Raw genomic sequence first — 24,177 nt, 5'->3', positions numbered from 1 at the left:
ATGATCTCAGGGTTGTGAGATCAAGCCCCCCTGTAGGGCTCCACATTCAATGGGGAGTCTGCTGGAGATTCTCTCTCTCCCTCTCCCTTACCCTCTGCCCCATCACCTCTCTCTCTTTCTAACATAAATAAATAAATCTTTCTAAAACATGCTTAATATTAAAGCACTTTATCAAACTTATTGTAATGGCAAAGGTTTACTAAAATTAGTAATATTAAAATTTTCCCAAACCTTTGTTCTGGAAAACAAGGTGCCTCTATGTGAAAGAATAAAGGAAGTAGTAATTGTCATTGAATAAGTTTCGGTAAAATCTTTCTATACTTCCCAGAAGCTGAAAAGCAAACTGTATGACAAATACACAGACAGCAGCTAAGTATGTCACCTAGAAAGAGAGAAAACCTGCCATGAGAAGTGTGGTCAGCAGGTACCCTCCAGCCCCCACATACAGGGATCCACTGTGATGTTCATGGGGAGGTCATGCTTTCTGCAGGCTGCTCACAGCCAATGACTGAGCCTGGTAAGGGGACTAGAGCCAGGCCATTTCTGCCAATGCAGGACTCTTTTATAGTCATCTTTGCTCTGGGGCTCCCTCCTGGCCCCAGGACTTTCTCAGGGCTGTGCTACATCCTGAGGCCCTTCCAACTGAGACCCAGTTTCCTTTCCTTCCACCTCCCCTTTCTCAGGTTCAGATCTGCAGTGCAGGCTGAAGCCTTTCCTTTCTCTGCTCCTCTCCCCCTTTATCTCTTACAAGTATATCCTACCTGAATCTTTGACATTTTTCATTTTGTCTTAGAGTCTGCCTCATTATCGGATACTCTCTAATACTAGGGTATGAAATCCTATCTGACTCTTCATTTTCAAAAAAAAATTGAGAAAGATCTAATCAAATGGTCCGGTGCTAATAAAGAAAAACAAATTTTGATAATAAACCGAGGAGTGGGCTAAATGGAATAAGAGTAATCTCATTCCCTTGGGGGCACGTGGGTGGCTTAGTCTGTTAAGGGTCTGCCTTCGGTTCAGGTCATGATCCCGGGATCCTGGGATTGAACCCCAGGTTAGGCTCCTTGTTCGGCGGGGAGTCTGCTTCCCCCTCTCCCTCTGTGCTCTCTCTCTTGCCCTCTCTATCTCAAGCAAAATAAATAAAATGTTAAAAATAAAAAAGAGTAATCTCATTCCCCTTGTTTACGATTGGTTCAGGAATTCAGGCTTAGGCAAAATGTTGTACAACAAAACGTCACTGGGATTGGTTCAAGATGGGAATAAATTCCAATTTGGAGAAATGAGACACAAGGAAAAGTTTATTGGTTATTATGGAAAAGAGTTTTCCTATTCTTTTTTAAAGATTTATTTATTTATTTGAGAGAGAGGGAGAGAGAGCAAGTGGGGGGAGAGGCAGAGGGAGAGAGAATCTCAAGCAGACTCCCCGCTGAGTGGGAGCCCGACACGGGGCTGGATCCTAGGACCCTGAGATCATGACCTGAGCCAAAATCAAGAGTCAGACACTTCACTGACTGAGCCACCCAGGCACCCTGAGTTTTCCTATTCTTAAAAACAGAACCATTAGAAGACAGTTTCTAGCTTCCTCTGGATATTGTGTAGGTAAATGTGAACCAAAAGCCTTCATTTTCATGCTGTGAGGAAAGCAGGCAGATGACAGGCCAACAAGACAAGGGACAAGAGTCTACAGAGAGACAGAGGTAGGGAGGCCTGATTAAGCTGATCCTAAACCACTTTCTCCTTCTGGACCTCCTAGTTAAGTAAGGATACATTCCTCCCTGCTTAAAACTAGTAAAGTCAATTTCCTACTTCTGATAGCCAAATAGATCCTACTTCTGATATCCAAATAGATCCTACTTCTTTGTGTTAGCTTTCCATTCCTCTGCTTACATAGGAACCTGTCCAGTGTCCAACATGGGCCAGTTCTCTTCCGCATAAAGAGGATCCTGTCCTTCATACCTCGGCTGATCTCCTGGAATTGGCATGCAGTTATTCCTCTGATGAAGCCTCCAGCTTCTAATACTTCCTCTGTGGAATGGAACCAATTTGGATGTGGATACCAGCCTGAATCAAGTCCGAATTGCTGGATTTTCTGCGACTGAGTTCATTTCTCCAGCTACATCTCTCTCCAGCCTCTATAACTTCCCCATCAGCCAATCCTCTGGATCTGCATTAATTGAGATTTATTCATTATTTATGTATGGTGCCTGTCTCCTCATTAGACTTTTAGCTTACTGAGGGCAGGTTATGTTTATTTTATTTACCATATTGCTTATGACAACAGATGAAGGTGTCTGGCACCTATTAGCAGTGGAATATTTATGGAATTAGTGAATTACTGCATAAATGGATGCATATATGATGATATTTGAACACAAAGTGTTTCAAAAGATTTTAGAATCTCAGATCGTTCAAATAAACCACTTAAAAGCAATAATAATTTAATTTTAACATCAGTAATCATAATACTTCAAGTAGGAAGAGAAAATCTTTTATGCATAATTATCAAATGCCTCATTTAACCAGCTCTGATTAGCTATTTAAATTGCATGTTCTGGGATGATTTCTCTTAAAATGAGAAAGCATTGTTCTTCTGATCTTATCAAAAGATCACCCTAACTATCATGTTTTAGAAAAAAAATACAAACAAGCTCTTCAATCTCCATGACTTTACAATAAGAGAAATATAAACAGGAACTGTGGAAGTTCAATTTTTCCCTCTCCGACATATGCAATTATAGCCTTAAAGGATTACACATGCAAACGTGGCAGCAAGCACACACAAACAGTTGTCCATTTTAAAGGATCTCAGTGTTCAGTAACCTTATGAACATCAACATAAATACACTTTCAAACCTGGAGGAATAGTAATACATGAGGAAAGGGAGGAAGATAAGCAGTAGTACCCATGCAGTTGGCTTCCAGCTCCAATGATTTTTAATTCATATGTCTTTCCACTAATTACTCCATAACTCACACAGCACACAAGCATACACACACACACCCATGTACATAAATATGAACTTAAATATGTATGTATATCTATTTATATTCACACCTATGCATCACACTCTGAATCTTTTCTACTGTAATATACCTTAGCAGCGATGACCATTTGCTTGCCTTATCTCAGGATATCCTAAATTCATGGATGGACTGTAAGTTTTAAGTATTTGGGGGTAACCAGGGGGAGCTGATGTAAAATTTAATACTTTTTTTTTAAGAAAGTAGTCAAAGTCGGGCGCCTGGGTGGCTCAGTTGGTTAAGCGACTGCCTTCGGCTCAGGTCATGATCCTGGAGTCCCGGGATCGAGTCCCGCATCGGGCTCCCTGCTCGGCGGAGAGTCTGCTTCTCCCTCTGACCTTACCCCCTCTTGTGTTCTCTCTCTCATTCTCTCTCTCTCTCGCTCTCAAATAAATAAATAAAATCTTTAAAAAAAAAAAAAAAAAGAAAGTAGTCAAAGTCAGCTGTGTATAATTTATTCTTGTACTTCCCAGCCATGTAGATCTTGGCAGATTAATTCCCCCTTTCCACAGATGGGAAATTGGGGCCTAGAATACTTAACTAGCAAGCTCAGAATTTTAAATGCTAAATGCCTTTTTTTCTTTTTTACAGTATGCTCAGAATTTAATTCTACCTCTAACAATCTAAGAGTTTATCTAAAGCCATTATTAGACACACAAGAACATTATTTCTACATTTATAAGCTAGATGTCAGAATTGGGTTGCCAGAAAGAATGTTTCCAGATAACTTTTATTTCTCTCTGAATTTAGGTTGCTCATGGATCACACTGCTATAACCCTACATCTGGTTAAAAAAAACAGAAAGCTAGAAATTGGGAATGTTGTCTTGATTAGTATAATACTTGTGGGTTTGTCAGTGCCTAATAGTTGCATGTTTCTATTTTAGATTATGTAGCAGTGAAATTGATTTTCCCATTTAGGAAGAAGCCTATGCTGTAAGATGGATCTCTCTGGAAAATAATTATATCCTCCTACGCCCCTTTTATTTTTTATGCTTAACCTGTGCCCTGAGTATATACTGACCTTTCTTTACATACATTATTTTATGCAATGCGATATTAATTAGGTATTATTATTAGTTTTTCTTTTTCTTTTTTTAAAGATTTTATTTATTTATTAGAGAGCGAGCGAGAGAGAAACAGCATGAGAGAGGAGAGGGTCAGAGGGAGAAGCAGGCTCCCCGCTGAGCCTGGAGCCCGATGTGGGACTTGATCCCAGGACCCTGGGATCATGACCTGAGCCGAAGGCAGTCGCTTAACCAACTGAGCCACCCAGGCGCCCTATTATTAGTTTTTCTATGGAACAGGTAAAGGAAATTAATTTTCCTAAGGTCACAGAACTCTAAGTAATAGAGCCAGACCAAAGTATGACTCTAAGCCTCAGAGGATTTTATATACATCATGTAATACATTTTCACAGTGTGCACCTTTCCAGTAATGATATAACCTTGGCAATTAAAAATGTAGCCTTTGGACTGGAAGCATCAATATCCCCTCTGAGCTTGTTAGAAATACAGAACCCCAGACCCCATTCGGACCCACTGAATCAGAATCTGCCTGTTGACAAGATCCCCAGGTGATTCTAACGTACATTAAATTTTGAGAAGCAGTGGTATAGGACACAAGGACATTGAGAGGAGACCTGGGTTATCCTTGTTTCATTATTTCCTAACTTGATCGTAATGGATAAATTAATTTTTCTAAGATCCAGTCTGCCCCTGAACAATAGAGATCATAGTACCTCTGGATCTGAATTGGTAGGAATGAGAAAATGCAAGGAAATCATAACCAAGCTTGCCTGACAAATAAAAGGGACTTAATAACTGGTAACTATTATTAAAAAGCTCTTAAAATTGCACTTAATTTATGCTTCTGATAGGTTTGGAATACCTGAAAAGATCATACCTCTGCTTTTAATATAATTAATCATATAGTGGGACAATATATTGGAATACCAATCAAAATGTCTCCTTCTATTGTACTATTTAGCATCTTCTCAACTTCATTTAGACTGTAGAGGCACTAAGGGCCACAAGAATGAGATGATACAGTCGGCCAGCAAAGAAAACTCTGAATGCACAAGCCCCTGAGGGGCTTAAGGCAGAAACAATAGACTTAAAGGAATAGAATCAGATTGATCAAGTAGGATGGAGCAGAGCATAGATTCTGGGCTTTTGGATTTCACCGGCTAGTGAAATTTTTAAAAAAATAAGCGAAGACAAAGTGATGGTGTATCAGTCAGGGTTCTCCAGAGAAACAGAACCAATACGTGTGTACGTGTGTGTATGGAGAGAAAGAGAGAGAGACAGAGAGAGAGAGAGTGTGTATTATTATAAGGAACTGGCTCATACATTATGGAAGCTGATAAGTCCCAATCTGCAGTTGGCAAGCTGGAGACCCAGGAAGACTCAATGTTTCAGTTTGAATACAAAGGCATGAAAAAAGGCAATATCCCAGTTTGAAGACAGCCAGGCAGCAGGAGTTCTTCTCTTAGTTTTGCTATTCTATCTAGGCAGTCAACTGATTGGATGAGGACCAACTTACTTTAAGGAGGGCAATCTGCTTAACTCAGTCTATGGATTTAGGCATTAATCTCATCAACAACACTTCCGTGGAAACACCTAGAATAATATCTGACCAACTATCTGGGCACCCTGTGGTCCAGTTCAGTTGACAAAGAAATAAAGGATTACAGCTAAACTTTTATTTTACCAAGTTAAGGGCATTGCATTTCCAATATCTCATAAAAGAAGAGGCACATTTATGGCTTTAACAAAGACCCTGTTTCTAAACAATTCATAAACTAAATTGGGTTTGACTGTAGAAAACTACAGTGCATTGCCCTTAATTGTCTGATTTTAATGTGACCCAAAGAAAACTCTGCCAGGATGAAATGAGTCAGAAAATTGTGGTTTGGAGACTATGGGGAGAGAGCCTGCAAGGGAGTAAAATATTAAGGGGGGAATGCTGCTAAAATCCAGGAATGATGTGACAAAGACCTGATTTTCTGTTAATGAGAGTATGGAAGGAGTGATGAAATTGTTAACCTTAAAAATAAAACTGCCAGTATTTTACCAGGAAAAAAAAAAAGATTTATTCAGGAATAGCAGAGAATTACACTCTGGAACAAACAAGCTACTGCAAAACCATAGAGCAGTCTGGAGAACAAAGGAGAGGAACACTCTTTTATAGAGGAAAAGGGGGAAGTTGGGAAGGCTATTATAAACAAAAAGGCTTTTGAAGTAAACTGGGAGTTCAAAGGATAGTGGCTTTTCATTGGCTGAGTTATGGCAGTCTCTCATTGGCTGGGCTGTTGCCTGGTTGAGCAGAGAGACCTTTCTTCCTCCTGCTGGAACAGTAACATCGTAACTAAAGCACTACCTACTTGCAAGGTATGTCTCTTCCTGTTGGGTCTGCAGTTGATGACAAGTTGTAGGGCATGAAAGCTACCCCTTCTGGTCCCCAGACTTCATCTTAAATGAGGTTTCCTTTTATTAATTTTTACAAAATACAGAGGGCAAGCAACTCAGAGTCATTATACTCCTTTGAGCTTTTCTTTTCTCATATGACAAAGGTTGATGGAGATATTATTAAGATCTGGTTATCAAATGTCTTGATTCTAGATGTCTAAATGAAGTACATCTGCCAGATGACAGAAATAAAACAATATGTCAAAAGCTTAAGCTTCAGGGACCTGATGAATGATGGTGTTACAGACAGAAAATTGTGAAGTCATACTATACCTACCAGGTAGGTGCCTCTAGTCATTCTGCAGTTGTAAGAAATCCACGATTTGTTCCTTTTATTTTCAGAAGAGAAAGAAAATAGGGCTTAATCTTATCTTTAAAAAAAAAAAAGCAAAATAAAATAAAACAGCAAATTAGGTCCTTTGCAAAATATCTGTAGAGAAGGAAATAAATGGGCACAGTACTATTGCTTTAGCTATGAAAACGTTTTTTAAATACTGTATATTTGTGCAAGTTCCATTTGAGACATAATGAAAAAATTAGTTGCTTTTCAAATGGACAATCAACAATTCTCTGTCACAGGTTGCAGAATAAAGCAGTACACTGCTAAAGGGGGTAAAAATATAACATGGTGGAGGAGTCCAGGAGCAGATTGATTAATTACAAGATCAGTTATAGACATCATCCCTTACATTTAAATTAAAGGTGCCTAGCTGCCATTTTTTAGGTGCTGGTTTAAAGACCTGGTTATCTCCATACAGATTAATTTCATTATTCTTACATTTCAAATCCTTATGAAACAGTGAGAATATTGAACTGATCTTCAGTGAAACTGGGTGTAGCAGTCCCTCAATACTCCATTCATGTAAGATGATCATGTATTTGAACATATTTGTAAAAGAATCACAGCTTTGTCATTCAATATCTTCTTTACATCAGTGTACTTTGATGGAATCTCAATGCCTTATTTCAGCAGAGAATATATTTTATACACTGGTCTCAATCAAACCTAATCTAAAGGTTTTATTTTCAATACAGATTAATGCACTAATGACTCTAATTTCACAGTCTTGTGCTATTTCTTAGCCAATAAAATTATGATTGACTTCCTATGTAATTATATGTGCTGGACTAATGGTTTATTTACACTTGTAATCTCTAATTCATGTTCTTTGAAGAGCTGTTTTTACTTTAGTCTTTTCTCATTGAAAATTTTAGGCATAAGAACAGAATATTGTTAAATATATGAATGTATAGAACTTGAAAAATTCTAAATGAATAAAATTGTATCCTCATTTTAAAATCAGAGTGTGGACGTAAGGTATTATTTTATCTTCCCTGATATTCTGCTTACTTCTGCATAAAGTAGCTCTTTTCTTTTGGCAAGTGAACATCTAACATGTGGTCTGAGTTAAAGGTGCCATCTTCCTTTGGTCATAACCTCCCTGCCTGATGTATTTTGTATAAAAGTGAGAACCTGACCTAGGCTGTGTTGATTGCAGTATTTTGGTTTCTAGCCACAAAGATTGGCCTGGGGCAGTGTTGAGGGGGACAGGGAGGCACTGGCTGTATCCGAAGCCAGGTCTTCCCTAGGAATTTTCAACTGATTTAAAACTGGAAGGGAAGAGCTCTTTCCTTCCTCGTAGATAGTTGGGAACTTGTGATCCAGGGGCTACTGGCAGACATTAATCTAGCCCAGGATTTCTCAACCTCAGCAGTCTTGACATTTTGGGTCAGGTAACTTCTTGTTGCAGGATGCTTAGTAGCACCCGACTTCTACCAACTAGATGCCAGTAGTACCCTTCTCCCATAGTGTGGCATCCAAAAATATCTCTAGATATTACATGATATTATATATTATACCATACTATATTATTAGATTCTGCTAAATATTCCCCAGTTGAGAACCACAGAATGAGCCTCATGTAAAGGTAGCAATAGGGGTAAAGGAAGTCAACCCTTTCTTTTTTTTTTTTTTTAAGATTTTATGTATTTATTCATGAGAGACAGAGAGAGAGAGAGGCAGAGGCAGAGGGAGAAGCAGGGTCCCCACGGAGCGGGGAGCCTGATGCGGGACTCGATCCCAGTACCCTGGGATCATGACCTGAGCCGAAGGCAGACGCCCAACCAACTGAGCCACCCAGGCGTCCGGGAAGTCAACCCTTTCAAGAGAAGTAGGAAATAAAGACAGAAAGAGAAATAAACCTGTTCAGGACCAGTTATACCCAAATATACCCTTTTCATTTTTGGTTATATAACTGCATCAATTCCCTGTGATCTAAAGTAGTTTGGTTTGTTCTTTTGTCAAAAAGATAAAAATTCTGAAACAATAACAGAAAAATACAAATGGAGAAACAGAGCCAAAGCACAATAAAAGAGAAATCAATCCATAATAGGACTTGATCAAGTAGATTAAACTGTGAGTTTTAAAAAATATATAATAACTTATAAACCTGTTTAAAGTGAAGAGAAGAAAGAGAAATTGATTATGAAATAGATGGTCAATAGTATAAGTGTACTTATCTTCACTTCAGAGCCTCTTATCTTCAAGGTAATCATGGCATGAGGAAAAAAAGAAAAGAAAAGAAACGAACCCAGATTTTTATTTGTATCTTCCTGGGATTATACACATGTTCAGTGACGATTTCCTACTTAAAGTATGTATCTCTGTGTGTGTTTGTAGTTCTCTAAAAATGGAGCATATATGTTTCCTATCCAATCAAAAAGAGAAGGAAAAGTACAAACTGTGGACCAGGCAAGTAATATCTCCAGATCGGATCTTATCCTGAGCCCACTGATTCCAAAGCTCACATGAGTCATCCTCTATGATGATGACTTTCATCCAAGTACAACCGCATTTCCTGTAAACACAAGAAATAAGTTTCTTTCTCCCTAGGATTTCAGGTCAAAATGACAGATTCAGCATTGATGTTTCTGCTTGAAGAGCCAGTTGAGGTAAAAAGATTTTTAATTTCCCCCTAGGTAACTGGAATGAAAGGGGTAGGGGGAGTGGAATCCTCAGGGGGGGGAAAAAAAGGAACAGTAATACCTGGCTACAAGCAATATCACAAGATGGACTTAAACTATTTTCAAAATATACTAAGTCTATTACCAATTCTATATAACAGCTACTGGCACTTAAAATCCTTCTTTTGTCTTTTTTGAAAGGCTATATGACTCAGAGAAAATTAATTGAAAGCAGGAAATCTGTGTTTTGGGAAGCAGTTATTGAAAGAAGGCATGTGTTGAATGAAAAGTATATGTAAACTTCAGGGGAAATCCTTCTTTTAAGTAAAATTCAAATGAGTTATTTTGTTGTTGTTAAGAGGCTTTTTTATAATGAGGTATCCAGTAGTCATATTTCCATATTAATAACAACAACCATCATAGCACACATCACAACAAGAATTCAAAAGCTATACCAGGTGTCCCACCTCTGGGATGACAACATAAGGAGTTCCATGGACTTGATCCCCAGTGTGAAAATTGTAAAACAGCCTCTTCAGCAAATAGTGTTGGGACAATTGGATAGCCTCATATAAAAGAATGAAATTGGGCCTTTCCCTCACATCATATGCAAAAATTAACTCAAAATGGATCAAAGACATAAATCTAAAAGTTAAAACTCTTAGAAGAAAACATAGGGGTGAATCTGCACAAGCTCAGATTTGAGAATGGATTCTTAAAAATGACATCAAAGCATAAGCAACAACAACAACAAAAAACAGAAACAATGAATTTCATCGAAATTAAAAACTTCTTTGCTTCAAAGTGCATTATCAAGAAGTAAAAAGAAGTATCTGCAAACCATAATCTGATAAGGGACTTTTATCTAAAATATACAAATAACTCTTAAACTCAGTAATAAAAAGACAACCTCACTTTAAAAATTGGCAAAAGATCTGAATAGATATATCTGCAAAGAATATATATAAATAGCCATAAATCACATGAAAAGATGCAACAGGAAATACAAATCAAAGGTACAATCAGATATCATTTCACCCAACTGGGTGGCTATAATACAACAAAAACAAACAAAAACAGAAAATAACAAGCATTCATGAGGATGTGGAGAAATCAGAACCCTCATACATGCTAGTTGAAATGTAAAATGGTGTAGCCACTTTGGAAAACAATCTGGCAACTCCTTATATGGTTAAATACAGTTGTGCTATGACCCAGCAATTCCACTCCTATGTAAAGGCCCAAGAAAAATGAAAATATATGTACTCACAAAAATGTATACACCAATTTTATAGCATCATTATTCATAATAGTCAAAATTGAAAATAACCTAAATGTCTATCAAAGAATAAACAAATAAAACGGATAAACAAAATGTGGTATATCCATACAATAGAATATTTTTGGCCATTTTATTTATTTATTTATTCATTTATTTTTTTTAAGACTTTATTTATTTATTTGACAGAGAGAAACACAGCGAGGGAGGGAACACAAGCAGGGGGAGTGTGAGAGGGAGAAGCAGGCTTCCCGCCGAGCAGGGAGCCTGATGCAGGGCTCGATCCCAGGACCCTGGGATCATGACCCGAGCTGAAGGCAGACGCTTAACAACTGAGCCACCCAGGCACCCCAATTTTTGGCCATTTTAAAAAAAGAATAAAGTACTGACAAATGTTGCAATACTTGTTGAAGACATATTAAGTGAAATAAGCCAGTCATTAAAGATCACATATTATAGGATTCCAGTGATATGAAATAATGAGAATAGGCAAATTTATAGGGACAGAAAACAGATTGGTGGTTCCTTAGGCCTGGGGATATGGGGGGGGGGGTGGTTAGAAAATGATAGCCAAATGGTATAGGGTTTCTTTTTGAGGTGATGAAAAACTAGAAGCAAAGTAAATAACTATAAACAAGAAAATGTCTGCATAAATTACTACATACTCACACCATGGTATATTGTAGACCCATTTAAGAAATTTATTAGAGCTATTCTTGACTTTGAACATTTCCACAAGATATTGTTGAGTGACGAAATGAGAGACAAAACAGCATGTATAATAGGACTTCATTTTTATAAAACAAATTTTAAAACTGTGTTTGGGAGCATGTGTATGTGTGTGTGTGTGTGTGTATGTAAATCTATACCGAATACTTTGGGTATGGGAAAATATAAGGAAGGATACATACTACTTAACTACAGTTAGCTGTGTGGGTATGCATGCTATGTATGTGGGATGGCAGTCATGTGGACAGAAAGGAAGGGAGCGGGGGAGGAAAGACATGCAAAACTAAAGAGGAAGAAGAAAGGTACTGAATCTAAATATAAAGCATTTTTATGTGATTCCCATTTAAATAATTAATGATCTTATTGGCTACCATTTCTCTGGTAGGTATTCTTTCTTTCCCCAGTCTTACTGAGATATAATTGACATCTAACATTTCTAAGTTTAAGGTGTGTAACAATGATTTGATATATGTATTTACTACAGAATGATTACAATAAGATTAGTTAACATCACATAAGCACAGTTACAACTTTTTTTCCTTTGTGATGAGAACTTTTAAGATCTATTCCTTTAGTAACTTACAAGTATACAGTACAGTGTTGTTAACATACAGTCATCATGTTGTATACACTACATCCCCAGGGCTTAAGTTATAACTAGAAGTTTGTACTTTTCGACCACCCCACCTAATTCCCTCACCCCCTACTGTCTGGTAGGTGTTCTAAGTTTACTATATCATTTTAACAACCTGTGAGTTAGAGATTATTATCTCCATTATCCCTAGATAGGGAAAACACAGTTTGGAGTAGTAAAATTGCTTGCAAAACAATATGGTTGGGGCCATCCTAATAAACAGGAAGGATTCTCACCCAAAATTTGTGTTAGATGTCAAGGGTAGTGATGTCATAAACACACTGAGAAGCTACGAAAAGGTTTATTACTTACATAATGAGCTTTTCTGGGGAGAATTGGGCAGGCCTCTCAGGCTGTTCTGAAAATGATTTGAGAGAGCTGGAGAAGGAGAATGGGTTGGGGTTTTTATGGTGGGTCAGGGGGTGGGTTCCTACATGCAGAGAGAGGGTCATATGGTTTGAACTTCATGTCAATGCCAAAGGAGGGAAGCACTCGGGCTTTCTTAGCAACTTGACCAGATGTGGCAGGAGGGGAAGATGGAAAGTGTACTTAAAAGCTACCAGCGGTCTAACATCAAAAAAATGGAGTCAGATTCTTTATCACAGATGGTTCAAAAATTATACATACCAATATTTATGAAAAACGTTTAGCTTTATATCTGCATTTGTGTATCTAAAACAAATGTCTCGGTTGTTTTTTGTGACACTTATTTAAGGCTAATACCCAAGTGATACTTAATGTCCTTTATGTAACGTAACATGCATGACCAAATACCTCAAACTTTAAAGTCTTGAGAAATATCTATTTCAAAAAATTAGCAAATATTAAATAACCAACATATACAGTTTCTAAATATAGCCATAAGATAAATATGAAATCATACTGGGGGCACCTGGGTGGCTCAGTCGTTAAACGTCTGCCTTCGCCTCAGGTCATGATCCCAGGGTCCTGGTATCGAGCCCTGCCTCGGGCTCCCTACTCCGCGGGAAGCCTGCTTCTCCCTCTCCCACTCCCCCTACTTGTGTTCCTTCTCTCGCTGTGTCTCTCTCTGTCAAATAAATAAATAAAATCTTAAAAAAAAAAATGAAATCACTCTGTATGGTCAGTATTACTTGATTACTAGGTTTCATAGGATTACTAACAACTCAAAGAATAATGTAAATCTATCTTGGTAATTTTTTTCAATTGTGAAAAACAATTTACTCTTACCAAACCAACCTGTGAACAGTTGTCATTAATATCTAATAATACTAAATTAATTTTTATATATTTACTTCAAGTTCCTAATGTCAAAGTGAATAGTATTTTAGAGAAAATTGTGATGAAATAAAGGTGAATACATAGTATGCTTGGTAACATGCTGAATTCTTATCAGAATCTGCTTCAGAGGCTTGAGTTACTAGTAGAAAAACCACACCACACCACAGCCAGGCATTTCATATTAAACTTTTTATTAAAACTGAGTCTTCATAATATATTTAAAATGACATGTTCCACAAACAAATATTTGGGCAAAAATTTTCTATATGTACTTATTGGCACACAAATTTAAAATAAAAACTAAGCTAATACATACATATATATATTTGTATGTATAACATATATATATGTATGTATTATAAATTCATATCAATTATCTGGAATACCTGAGTTTCAAGCTGTTGGTTTTCCAGATAGTGTGAAACATTTTTCATCCACTTCATAAAGGACACAGCCCATCCAGAAAGAATAACTTTGGTTAATAGATGCTGTCTCCCAAAGATCACACAGAAGTCCTCAATGGGATTCAGGTTTATCTTCAGAGGTTTCTTCCATGTGGAGGTCAGTCTGTGATGCAAGGAAGGATTCCCATGTAGCAAGGCACTGAATAATGGAAATACACCACGAGATCAACAGTAGTTAACTTTCAGCAGTGAAAGGATTAATAAATCCTTATGTATTTGTTCCTAGGGCAATCTGCCCTGCTCCTCTCTCCTACCAGCAAGCCAAAATCCTTGTTGTTTTCTACATATTTTAATTCCTAATCATGGATACTATTGCTAAATAAGAGGAAAACATAAAAGGTTAAAAAAATGAGCATGGATTAGTTTGCTAAAATAACCCAGTATTACCCCACTGTCAGGAAAGGAAACCACTAAATTATGGAGGAAAAGATGGACCATTTGCATCCAAGGAGGCAGGCGTTAAGCATCTAGACAGAGGAGTGGGGATATAAGCACGCATCCATCAGATTTGAATCCCACTACAAATTTGTTTGGGCAAGCTGATGAATCTTTATTATAGTTTCTCCAGCTATAAATGAGATTAATGACAGTACTTACCACTAGGGCAACTGTAAAAATCAAAGTTCCCTAATCTGTATAAATCTCTATGCAGAATGCTTAACACAAATTAAGTGCTCAAAAAATTAGCAATTATTATATTATGATGGTCTCGTGGGACTAGATGGTGAAACTTAGTCATTGATGTGCCACAGGAAATGAAAAAGGATCAGAGGAGACTGAAGGTGGTGGGGACAAGACAACAGGAATGTGGCCACCTTTGTGATGTTGCCTAGGACTGACCTGCCTACTAGCCTAGTCTCAGTTATCTGTATGAAGTTTATCCACAGCATAATTTTAATAGTTTACACATATTTAGGATTCTTCTAAAACATACTTACTCTAACATATATTTAAACTGAGCTAAAATTAATTAGGAAAGAAATCATTTTTTTCCCAAATGTGGATAGACTGCTATATACAAATACATATATATGTAGTTTTTTATATAATACACTCTGAAGTTGGACTGATTAACACTGGTTAACTTGCCTAAACTACTTTCACATCACTTCTTTATCCTCTAATCCTGTTATAGCTTTAATATGTCCACATCTGACAAGTACTAGTGACAGACCAGCAATTTCCCAAACACAATACAAACTCAAAAATTTAAACCTCCCAAATTATAAATGTGCTGTGTTCCAAAAAGTATGTATGGACTTATGTAGGTGTGTGTGTGTGTGTGTGTATCAATATTTTTTCAAACTGAAGATTTAGAATATGGGAAGCATTTTGCCAAATAAGGTTTTTATAATGGTTATATGCAGTGATTTGATTCTGAGATAGTTTCAATAGCCTAGGAAATGAATAATAAGGCTAGAAAATTATATATTTGCATGCGAACAGTAGAAAATACTGTTGAAAACTTAATTATCAAATTTTAAAAAACTGAGTAAATTACTGGGTAAAATGTTGAGTATTTATTTTGTGATATATGTATTTTGAAAGTCAGGCTTGGTATAATACAGGTCTCATAAGAATAATTAAGCCTATCAAGACTTTAAGGGATATTTTTGATTTAAAAACTTTAGAGAGTACTGGAAGCCAAGTATAAGCCACAGAGCATAATTTTAGTCACTGTGATGAATTAGTTCTGTGATTTACCTTTACTCTTTAGTAAGTTACTAACTCTGATTTTCTACTTTGGGTGTAAAATAATAATACCTATCTCAGTGGGATGAAGAAATAACAAGATAAGAGAGGGGTAAGAAGGAGAGGGCAGGGACAAGAGAGAAGGCCAAGTAGCTATGACAGGGACCACCAGGCAAGAGTGGCCTCCTCTGACATGGTTCAGGAGAAGAAGCAGATGTCTTTACATCTAAATGCTTATACCCACAAAAGGGCATTAAGATAAATACCTCACATTTGATCTATGTTTCAACTTTTAGACCTTATGTCTTTTATAACTGTCCAAACTATACATAATTTGGGATGTGGGGGTTGACATAAAGCATCCATTCACTCAAAAAATATTTTTGAGTTCTTATTATGTCAGGCACTATGACAGGGTCTGGGGCACAATCCTTGACCTCGTGGAACTTATGATTTAGCAAAGAAACATAAGTAAGCAAATATAATCAACTTCAGGGTCTATGAAGTTACAGGGTATGATGAAAATAAATAGTAGTGGGATCTAAATTAGACTAGAGTGAGTTAAAAAACGTTTCCTAGTAGGAGTAAGCCCATAAATTTCTGTGCATGTCTGTGGAAGGGCAATGTGAGGAATAATGTACGGTACAGTGGTTAAGAACTTGGGCTTAGGACTTCTGTTGCTGGCCAAAATGGTGGGTAGATAGATAGATAAGAAAAAATACATGAAATGACAGTTTTCAAGACCCTGAACATCAGGCAACAAAGAACAGTGATCCCTGAGAGGCATGATAAAAACAATCTGAGCTCTACGATTACCCTACTGTTATGGGCAGAATTGTGTCCCCAAAACTTATCTGTTGAAGCACATTCTGAGATACTTCAAAATTCATTTGTTGAAAACAGAGGATCACATGGGAAGGCAGGAAAAAATAAAACAAGACGAAACCAGAGAGGAAGACAAACCACAAGAGACCTTTAATCATAGGAAACAAACTGAGGGTTGCTGGAGGGGAGGGGGGTGGGGGGGATGGGGTAACTGGGTGATAGACATTAAGGAGGGCATATAATGAGCACTGGGTATTATGTAAGACTGATGAATCACTGACCTCTACCTCTGAAACCAATAATACATTATGTGTTAATAACAGAATTTAAATTTAAAAAAATAATAATATAATAAATACAATAAAAAAATTCATTTATTGAAGTACCACAGAATGTGAAAGTATTTGGATATAAGGCCTTTAAAGAGGTGATTCAGTTGAAATGAGGCTGTTAAGATGGGCCCTAATCCAATCTGACTAGTGTCTTCTAAGAGGAAATTGGTTATACAAGAAGACTACAGGAATGACAGCAGAGAGAAAAGACAATGTGAGGACACAGGGAGAAGGCTGTCATGTGCAAAGCCAAGAAGAAAGGCCTCAGAAGAAACCGAGAAACCAAGCTTGCCAACATCTTGATCTTGGACATCTAAACTCCAGAACTGTAAGAAAATAATTTTTTGTTGTTTAAGCCACTTAGTTTGTGGTGTTTTGTTATGGCAGTCCTAGCAAACCAATACACCAATTTACTGCCTTAAGAGAATTTCGAGGCCACGGTAAAAGAAGGTGAACTTAGATGTAGCCAGGCAGACTTCCTGAGTTGAAGAGATGGAGCTAAGAGTCTATAGAAAAGTAATGCAGGAGGGTTCGGAGAGCAGAGTACCAGAGAAGAAAGAGTGCAGACAGAGCACTCTGGAGATCTGTGGTGGGTCTCCCTTGGATATTCAGTGGAGTCCTGATCAGTACATGCATGTAGAAAACTACCTGAGGCCTGGAAAAAAAAAGCCACCAGTGAGAATTAGAGTGAACAGTGTCCATGTTCTCCCAGGGACTAGAATAGTACAGGATCCCACCAAAGAGATTGGAAAATCCCATAATTCATGAGATATTGGGTAGCATACAAAGAAGCATCTTGCCTCAATACTCTCTTGCCCTCTACTAAAAGCTGCTCAAGTACCATCTATCAAATCTTAAAAGTAAGACCCTAAAGGATCAAATTGTGTCCAAGCAACTGAATTAAGTGCAACAGGGATACAAAAATATTCAACATGCAACAAAATTCATAATATCTGGCATCTAATTAAGTATAACAGGATAAAAAGAAGCAAGAAAACATAATCCATAATGAGGAGAAAAATCAATTGAAATTTATATACAATGCAATATTACTCAGCCATAAACAAATCTTGCCATTTGTAACGATGTGGATACAGCTAGAGAGTATAATGCTAAGTGAAATTAGTCAGTCAGAGAAAGACAAATACCATATGATTTCACTCATATGTGGAATTTAAAGAACAAAACAAATGAGCAATGGGGGGAGAAAAGAGAGAGGCAAACCAAAAAAACAGACTCTTAACTATAGAGAACAAACTGAGGGTTACTGGAGCAGGGAGGTGGGCAGGGGATGGGTTAAATGGCTGATGGGGATTAAGGAGGGCACCTGTAATGAGCACTGGGTGTTGTATGTAAGGGATGAATTCTACACCAGAAACCAATATTACACTGTGTTAACTAACTGGAATTTAAATAAAAATTTGGAAGAAAAAAAAAAAAAAAGAAATTGACCCAGAATTGACAAAGATGTTAAGATTTTAGCAGACAAGGACATTAAACCAGTTATTATAAAAGTGTCCTAGATGTTCAAAGAGTTAAGTAGAGGCATGGAACAAATGAAGAATAGACACAAATTAGCCTTCCCGAGATGAAAATCACTATGTGTGAGATGAAAAAATATAATGAATGGAATTAGTAACATATAAGACCAATGCAGAAGAAAAAAATTAGCGAACACGAAGGCGTAGGAATGGAAAATATCTAAAAGAAGACACACAAAGATAAAAGATCAATGGGGGCTTCTGGGTGGCTCAGTCAGTTAAGCAGCTGTCTTTGGCTCAGGTCATGATCCCGGGGTCCTGGGATCGAGTCCCACATCGGGCTTCCTGCTCAGCGGGGAGTCTGCTTCTCCCTCTGTCCCTCAACCCACTCTCATGCTCTCTCTCACTCTCTCAAATAAATAAACAAATAAATAAATAAATAAAATCTTTAAAAAAGAAAAAAGATCAATGAGAAAGAAAGGAAAAGAGCATCAGTGATCCAGAGGACACAGCTTGCAGTAGTATAATATATATGTAATTAGCATCGCTAAAAAGGTGGGGTGCACAAAAACTTTTGGAAAATACAAAGGCCACAATTTTTCCAAATTTGATAAATTATAAACCCACAAATCCAAGAAACTCAACAAACTCTAAACATAAGAAACATGAGGAAGAATGCATCAAGCCACTTTATAACCAAATTGCTCAAAATCAGTGATAAAGACAATATTTAGAGACAGAGAAAAATGATACTGTTACCTACAAAAGAAGAAAAAATAGGGATGAGTATTTCTCATCCAAGATGATGTAAATGAGAAGACAGCAGAATAATATTTTTAAGGTACTGAGAGAAAAAATACTAAAAAAGATATAGGATTCTATGCCTAGCAAAAATAATCCTTCAAAAACAAAGATGGAATAAGTCTGAGTCCAGTCAAAAATGAGATTTTCTAAGAGTGACAAATAAATAAGATCAGGCATCAAAAAAAAAAAAGATGGAATAAAGATATTTTCTGACATACAAAAGCTATAGAATTGTCACCAACAGACCACACTACAGGAAATGTTTTTTAAAAAAGAAATATTTCATCAAGCAAAAAGAAAATGAGACCAGATAGAAATATGAATCCATTCAAAGGAATGAAGAACACAGAATATGACAATGATATGGAAACATATATATTTTTCTTATTCCTTAAATTTATTTAAAATACAATTGACTACTTAATTATTAATAATAATAGTAACAAGACCTTGTGAGGCTTATAATACATGTACAAATAAAATATATGACAAAAAGGGCATAAAGGCCAGGAGAAAGAAAATGTATGTTCTTAAATGATAGGTGAAGTGGTATAATATTACTTGAAGGTAGACGATGATAAGATTAAGCTACAAAAAATAAACCTGAAAATAACCACTAAAAAGTAAAAGGTATATCGAGTACACCAACAGAAGATCTAAAATGAAGCGATACAAAATTGTCTATTATCCAAAAGAGGGCATAAAGAAGAAAATGGGAGCAAAGAACAAATAAAAAACAAATAGCAAAATAATAGACTCAAACCTAGCCATATCAATAATCAATTTCAATGTTAATAAGTAAATACTCCAATAAGACACAGATTGTCCTATTAAATAAAAACAAGACCCACCTATATTCCACTTATAAGAAATACACACAAACACATTTAAATTAAAAGGGTGAAAAAATATATATACTATGTAACACATGTCAAAAGAAAGCTAGAGTAGCTATATTAGATAAAATAGATTTTAGAACAAAGATTATTATCAGAGTTAAAGGTTATTTCATAATGATAAAGGCATCACTTTTTCTAGGCATAATTTAAAATATTTATATATATATAATGGGAGAGTTTTAAAATACATGAAACAAAAACTGATAGAAATGTAAGGAGAAAGACAAATCCACAATTACAACTGATTTTGATACACTTTTCTCACAAGAATTGACAGAATATGTGGACAGAAAATCAGCAGTGATACAGAAAACTAGAACACCATTATCAGTCAAGTTGACCTAACCAGTATCTATAGAAAGGAAAATACATGTTTATTCTTGTGCATATGCAACATTTACCAAAATAGACCATATTCTAGGCTACAAAAGAAGTCTCAGTAAATTTAGAGTCAAGTCACATGAAGTTTGTTCCCTGAACATAATGGAATTAAATTAGAAATCAGTAATAGAGAGATACCGAAAAATACCCAAATATTTGAAATCTAAACAGGAAACTTACATATATAATAACCCCTCTGTCAAAGAAGAAATCAGAAGGACATTTAGATAGAAAGTATTTTGAACTGAATAAAAATAAAAACACAGCATATAAAAAATTCTGGGATGTGACTAAAGCAGTACATAGAAATTTATAACACTAAATGTCTATTAGCAAAGAAGAAAGTTTGCAATGAGCACTGGGTGATGAATGGAAGTGTTGAATCACTATATACGGTACACCTGAAACTAATATTATAGTATGTTAACCAACTGGAATTAAAATAGAAACTAAAAAAAAATAAAAGAAGAAAGGTCTTAATAAATGATTTGAGTTTCCACACTAAAAACAAACAAACAAACAAATAAATAAATACATAGGGGCGCCTGGGTGGCTCAGACAGGTCAGCGTCTGCCTTCAGCTCAGGTTATGATCCCAGGGTCCTGGAATCAAGCCCCGCATCGGGCTCCCTGCTCCTCGGATACCCTGCTTCTCCCTCTCCCTCTGCTGCTCCCCCTGCTTGTGCTCTCTCTCTTTGTCAAATAAAGAAATAAAATCTTTAAAAACATAAACAAACAAACAAGTAAAACAAATTAAACCCAAACAAGGGAGAAACAGAAAGCAAGCAAGCAAGCAAGCAAGCAAGCTGAAAAGATCAGGGTGCGAATCAATGAAAAAGAGAAAAAATATAGAAAAATCAATGAAACCAAATGTTGGCTCTTAGAGAAGATTAATAAAAGTGATAATCATTAACCAGACCTAAAAGAAGAGATATGACACAAATTTCCAGCTGTTAGGACTGAGAAAGGTGACATCACTCCAGATTCTACTGAAGGAAATAAAGTAATATTATGAAAAACTTTATACCTATACACTGACAACTGAAAATGAAATGGACCAATTCCCTCAAAGACACAAACTACACAAACTCACTCCAGAAGAAACAGAATAACTCAATGAATTTGAATTTGTCGTTAAATATCTTCCCACAAAGAAAACTCTAGGCCCAATGGCCATCACTGGTGAATTTTATCAAACATTTAGGGAAGGAATCATTAATTCTATACAAACTCTACCAAAAAATTGAAGTCACGGGAATGCTTTCCAATTTATGAAAACCAAAGACAGTGTAAGATAATAAAATTACAAACCAGTATCTCTCATAAACATAGATACAAAAATTCTAAACAAAATTTTGGCAAATCCAACAATCTATAGAATGACCAAAAGGGGTTGATCCCAGGACTGTAGGATTGGATTAACATTCAAACATTGATCAATGTAATTAGCTTTATTAAATGTAATATCATCTCAATAGACATAGAAAAGGCATTTGTCAAATTATAATGTCCATTTCTGATTTTAAAAAACTGTCAGGAAATTAGGAATTGAGGAGAATTTCCACAACCCGAGGAAGAACACCTACAAAAAACCTAAAGTTAACATCATAGGCAGACATGCATTAAATATTAGCTGTCATTAGTATTTTATTTCTTTTCAATGCCAAGGAAAAACAGAAAGTAAAACTCAGTCTTATATATACTCAAAAATCTCCTTCACCAAATTTTGAGTATAAACAAAGCAGGAAATAGAAAAGTACCAAAATACAAATCACTTTAAATCTCTAGCTACAGTATCTACAAAACAAGGAAAGTTATTAACTGGGACCGATGGCCCAATAGAGAGCAGACCATACTTTGCATCTGGGATGAGCCCCGTTTCCCTTGTGAACCTCATTTCTACTAGAGCCCTCTGGCCTCCTCTGCAAATCCATACACAATTCTACCACCTGGTAACCCTGCAGGGCAGCCCAAAGCAATTACTGCTTTCAGGAGATATCACATCTTTTTTTTTTTTTTTTTTTTTTTTTTTTTTTAAAGATTTTATTTATTTATTTGAGAGAGAGAGTGAGAGAGAGAAAGAGCACAAGAGGGGGGAGCGGGAGAGGGAGAAGCAGACTCCCTGCTGAGCAGGGAGCCCGATGCGGGACTCGATCCCGGGACTCCAGGATCATGACCTGAGCCGAAGGCAGTCGCTTAACCAACTGAGCCACCCAGGCGCCCGATATCACATCTTTTTGATAATTCTGCCAAACTATCATTTTAATAAACTTCTGAAGTCCTCAAGGTAAAATTCAAAATGTAATTCTGAGCAGTCTGCTCTATTTAGAATTCCTGTCAAATAAGTGATCCAAATTACACCAAAGACGGCATTAATTCTCCCGTGAAGAAACTTCCATTGTCATCTTCTGCTTCAACTATTCTAGTTTAATAAATGTCTAAGGAAGATATTCAATAGACATCCACACTGATTAGTGTTGTGAATTAACATTTTCATTTCCCAACTAAGTCCTAAACGGGACAGTGAAACTTAGTAAAAAAGACAAATTAACTACAGAACTATCTCCTTACCATCTACCATACGATAGGAAGAAAAACAATATATGTATTTTGAAATATGAGTTATAGAACGTTACCATAGAAAAACAATAGAAAAAAACATGACACCTGCAATATATACCAATATGAATATTTGCTCAGGCATTATAATGGTTGCTTTATTATGTATTACCTGCATATTACCACCTTACAATGACTGTTACGTATCTTATTTCACAGATGAGAAAGTTGAGGCACAAATCGTTAAGTACATCTGTGATATTACAAATCTGGTAAGTAGTACAGCCAGTATTTATTCATCAACAAATGGAAAGTAATCTCTCAAATGACCATCAGGATACATTCAATAAGTCACTGGGCCATCAAGATGAGATACCATTCTTTTACCTAGTGGAAAAAGGGCAATTCTGGAAGGAGAGGTGGGTAAGAAAATGCATGACTGCAAGGGGCATTAAGCCAAAAAAATTTTAGGAAAGTATGTATGTGCAGGTTGAATGTGTAGAAATTGATTCCCTACACACCTCTTGGAAATTCTTTACATATTTCCAGGAGCACACACACTCTTTGAAGAGGACCTAGTTAATACATGCCAGGCATACATTAAGTACTCAGTAAATGCTGATGATTACAGAGAAGGAACGTATTGAACTACACATACAAATACGCTGGTCATCACAAAAACTGCAGTTTTCAACCTGACTATTAATTAATTGACATCCTGGATTCTATTGCTCTCTAAACCTGAACTAGGTAGCTCCTGATGCTACCAGACCTCTTTTGGAATTTTGATAGATTTTTTTTTCTAAATCAATATGTCAACTGTCCCCTCCTGCCAATATTTAATATTACCCTGTTACCTGATATTTGCACATCTATCCAATCAATGTACATAAATCTATTTTAAAATAATAAGAGATAATCCCTAAAACTCTTTTCTCTTTCTTGTTTTTTTTTTTTAGTATGAAAAACCAAGTAAAGACTCAAGAAATGGATTGTTTGTACCATGTAGTTAAGCAATTTAGGTCAGTATCTACTGTGTCCATGACTGTGATAATTGGAGGAGATAAACAGTCATCAAAACAACAGCAACACAATTTCAAAACCTAGTGTGAAACTTGCTTATAATTGTAAATCATGTTTTTTAAAAAGATATTTCTGTTATTTGGCTTCTCATTGCTTTCTATCAAGGAATTGATTTCTTCCACTTTTAAATCATTACAATTAGTGAAGCAAGCTAATATCTATCAAAGTTAGAGTAACAATAGAAAATACCCAGCACTACTGTCGGCCTGACCTTCTTAGCAGCACCCAGCAGCTCATTCTAGTTTTAGATTCTCATATTATCCTCAGAGAATCAACAACAGGAATTCCACTGTGAGTGGAAT

At 36.4% G+C, this 24,177-nt stretch overlaps 1 protein-coding gene across 2 annotated transcripts in view; it reads right to left on the bottom strand.

Annotated features, from left to right (window-relative positions):
• Window positions 1-13,543: 13,543 nt before the first annotated feature.
• SNX7 (sorting nexin 7) overlaps window positions 13,544-24,177 on the bottom strand; it is a 98,136-nt gene continuing 87,502 nt past the window's right edge. For both annotated transcript variants that reach the window (XM_021690098.1, XM_044914077.1), the window contains one exon: window positions 13,544-13,959. In XM_021690098.1, the coding sequence (XP_021545773.1) occupies window positions 13,873-13,959 (87 nt within the window). In that variant the 3' untranslated portion in view covers window positions 13,544-13,872. The remainder of the gene's footprint in view (window positions 13,960-24,177) is intronic.

This window comes from Neomonachus schauinslandi, chromosome 4, assembly GCF_002201575.2.
Source record: "Neomonachus schauinslandi chromosome 4, ASM220157v2, whole genome shotgun sequence".
Taxonomy (NCBI): domain Eukaryota; kingdom Metazoa; phylum Chordata; class Mammalia; order Carnivora; family Phocidae; genus Neomonachus; species Neomonachus schauinslandi.
The sequence above is the reverse complement of the archived record's forward strand: the minus strand, read 5'-3'. Positions and strand labels throughout refer to the sequence as shown.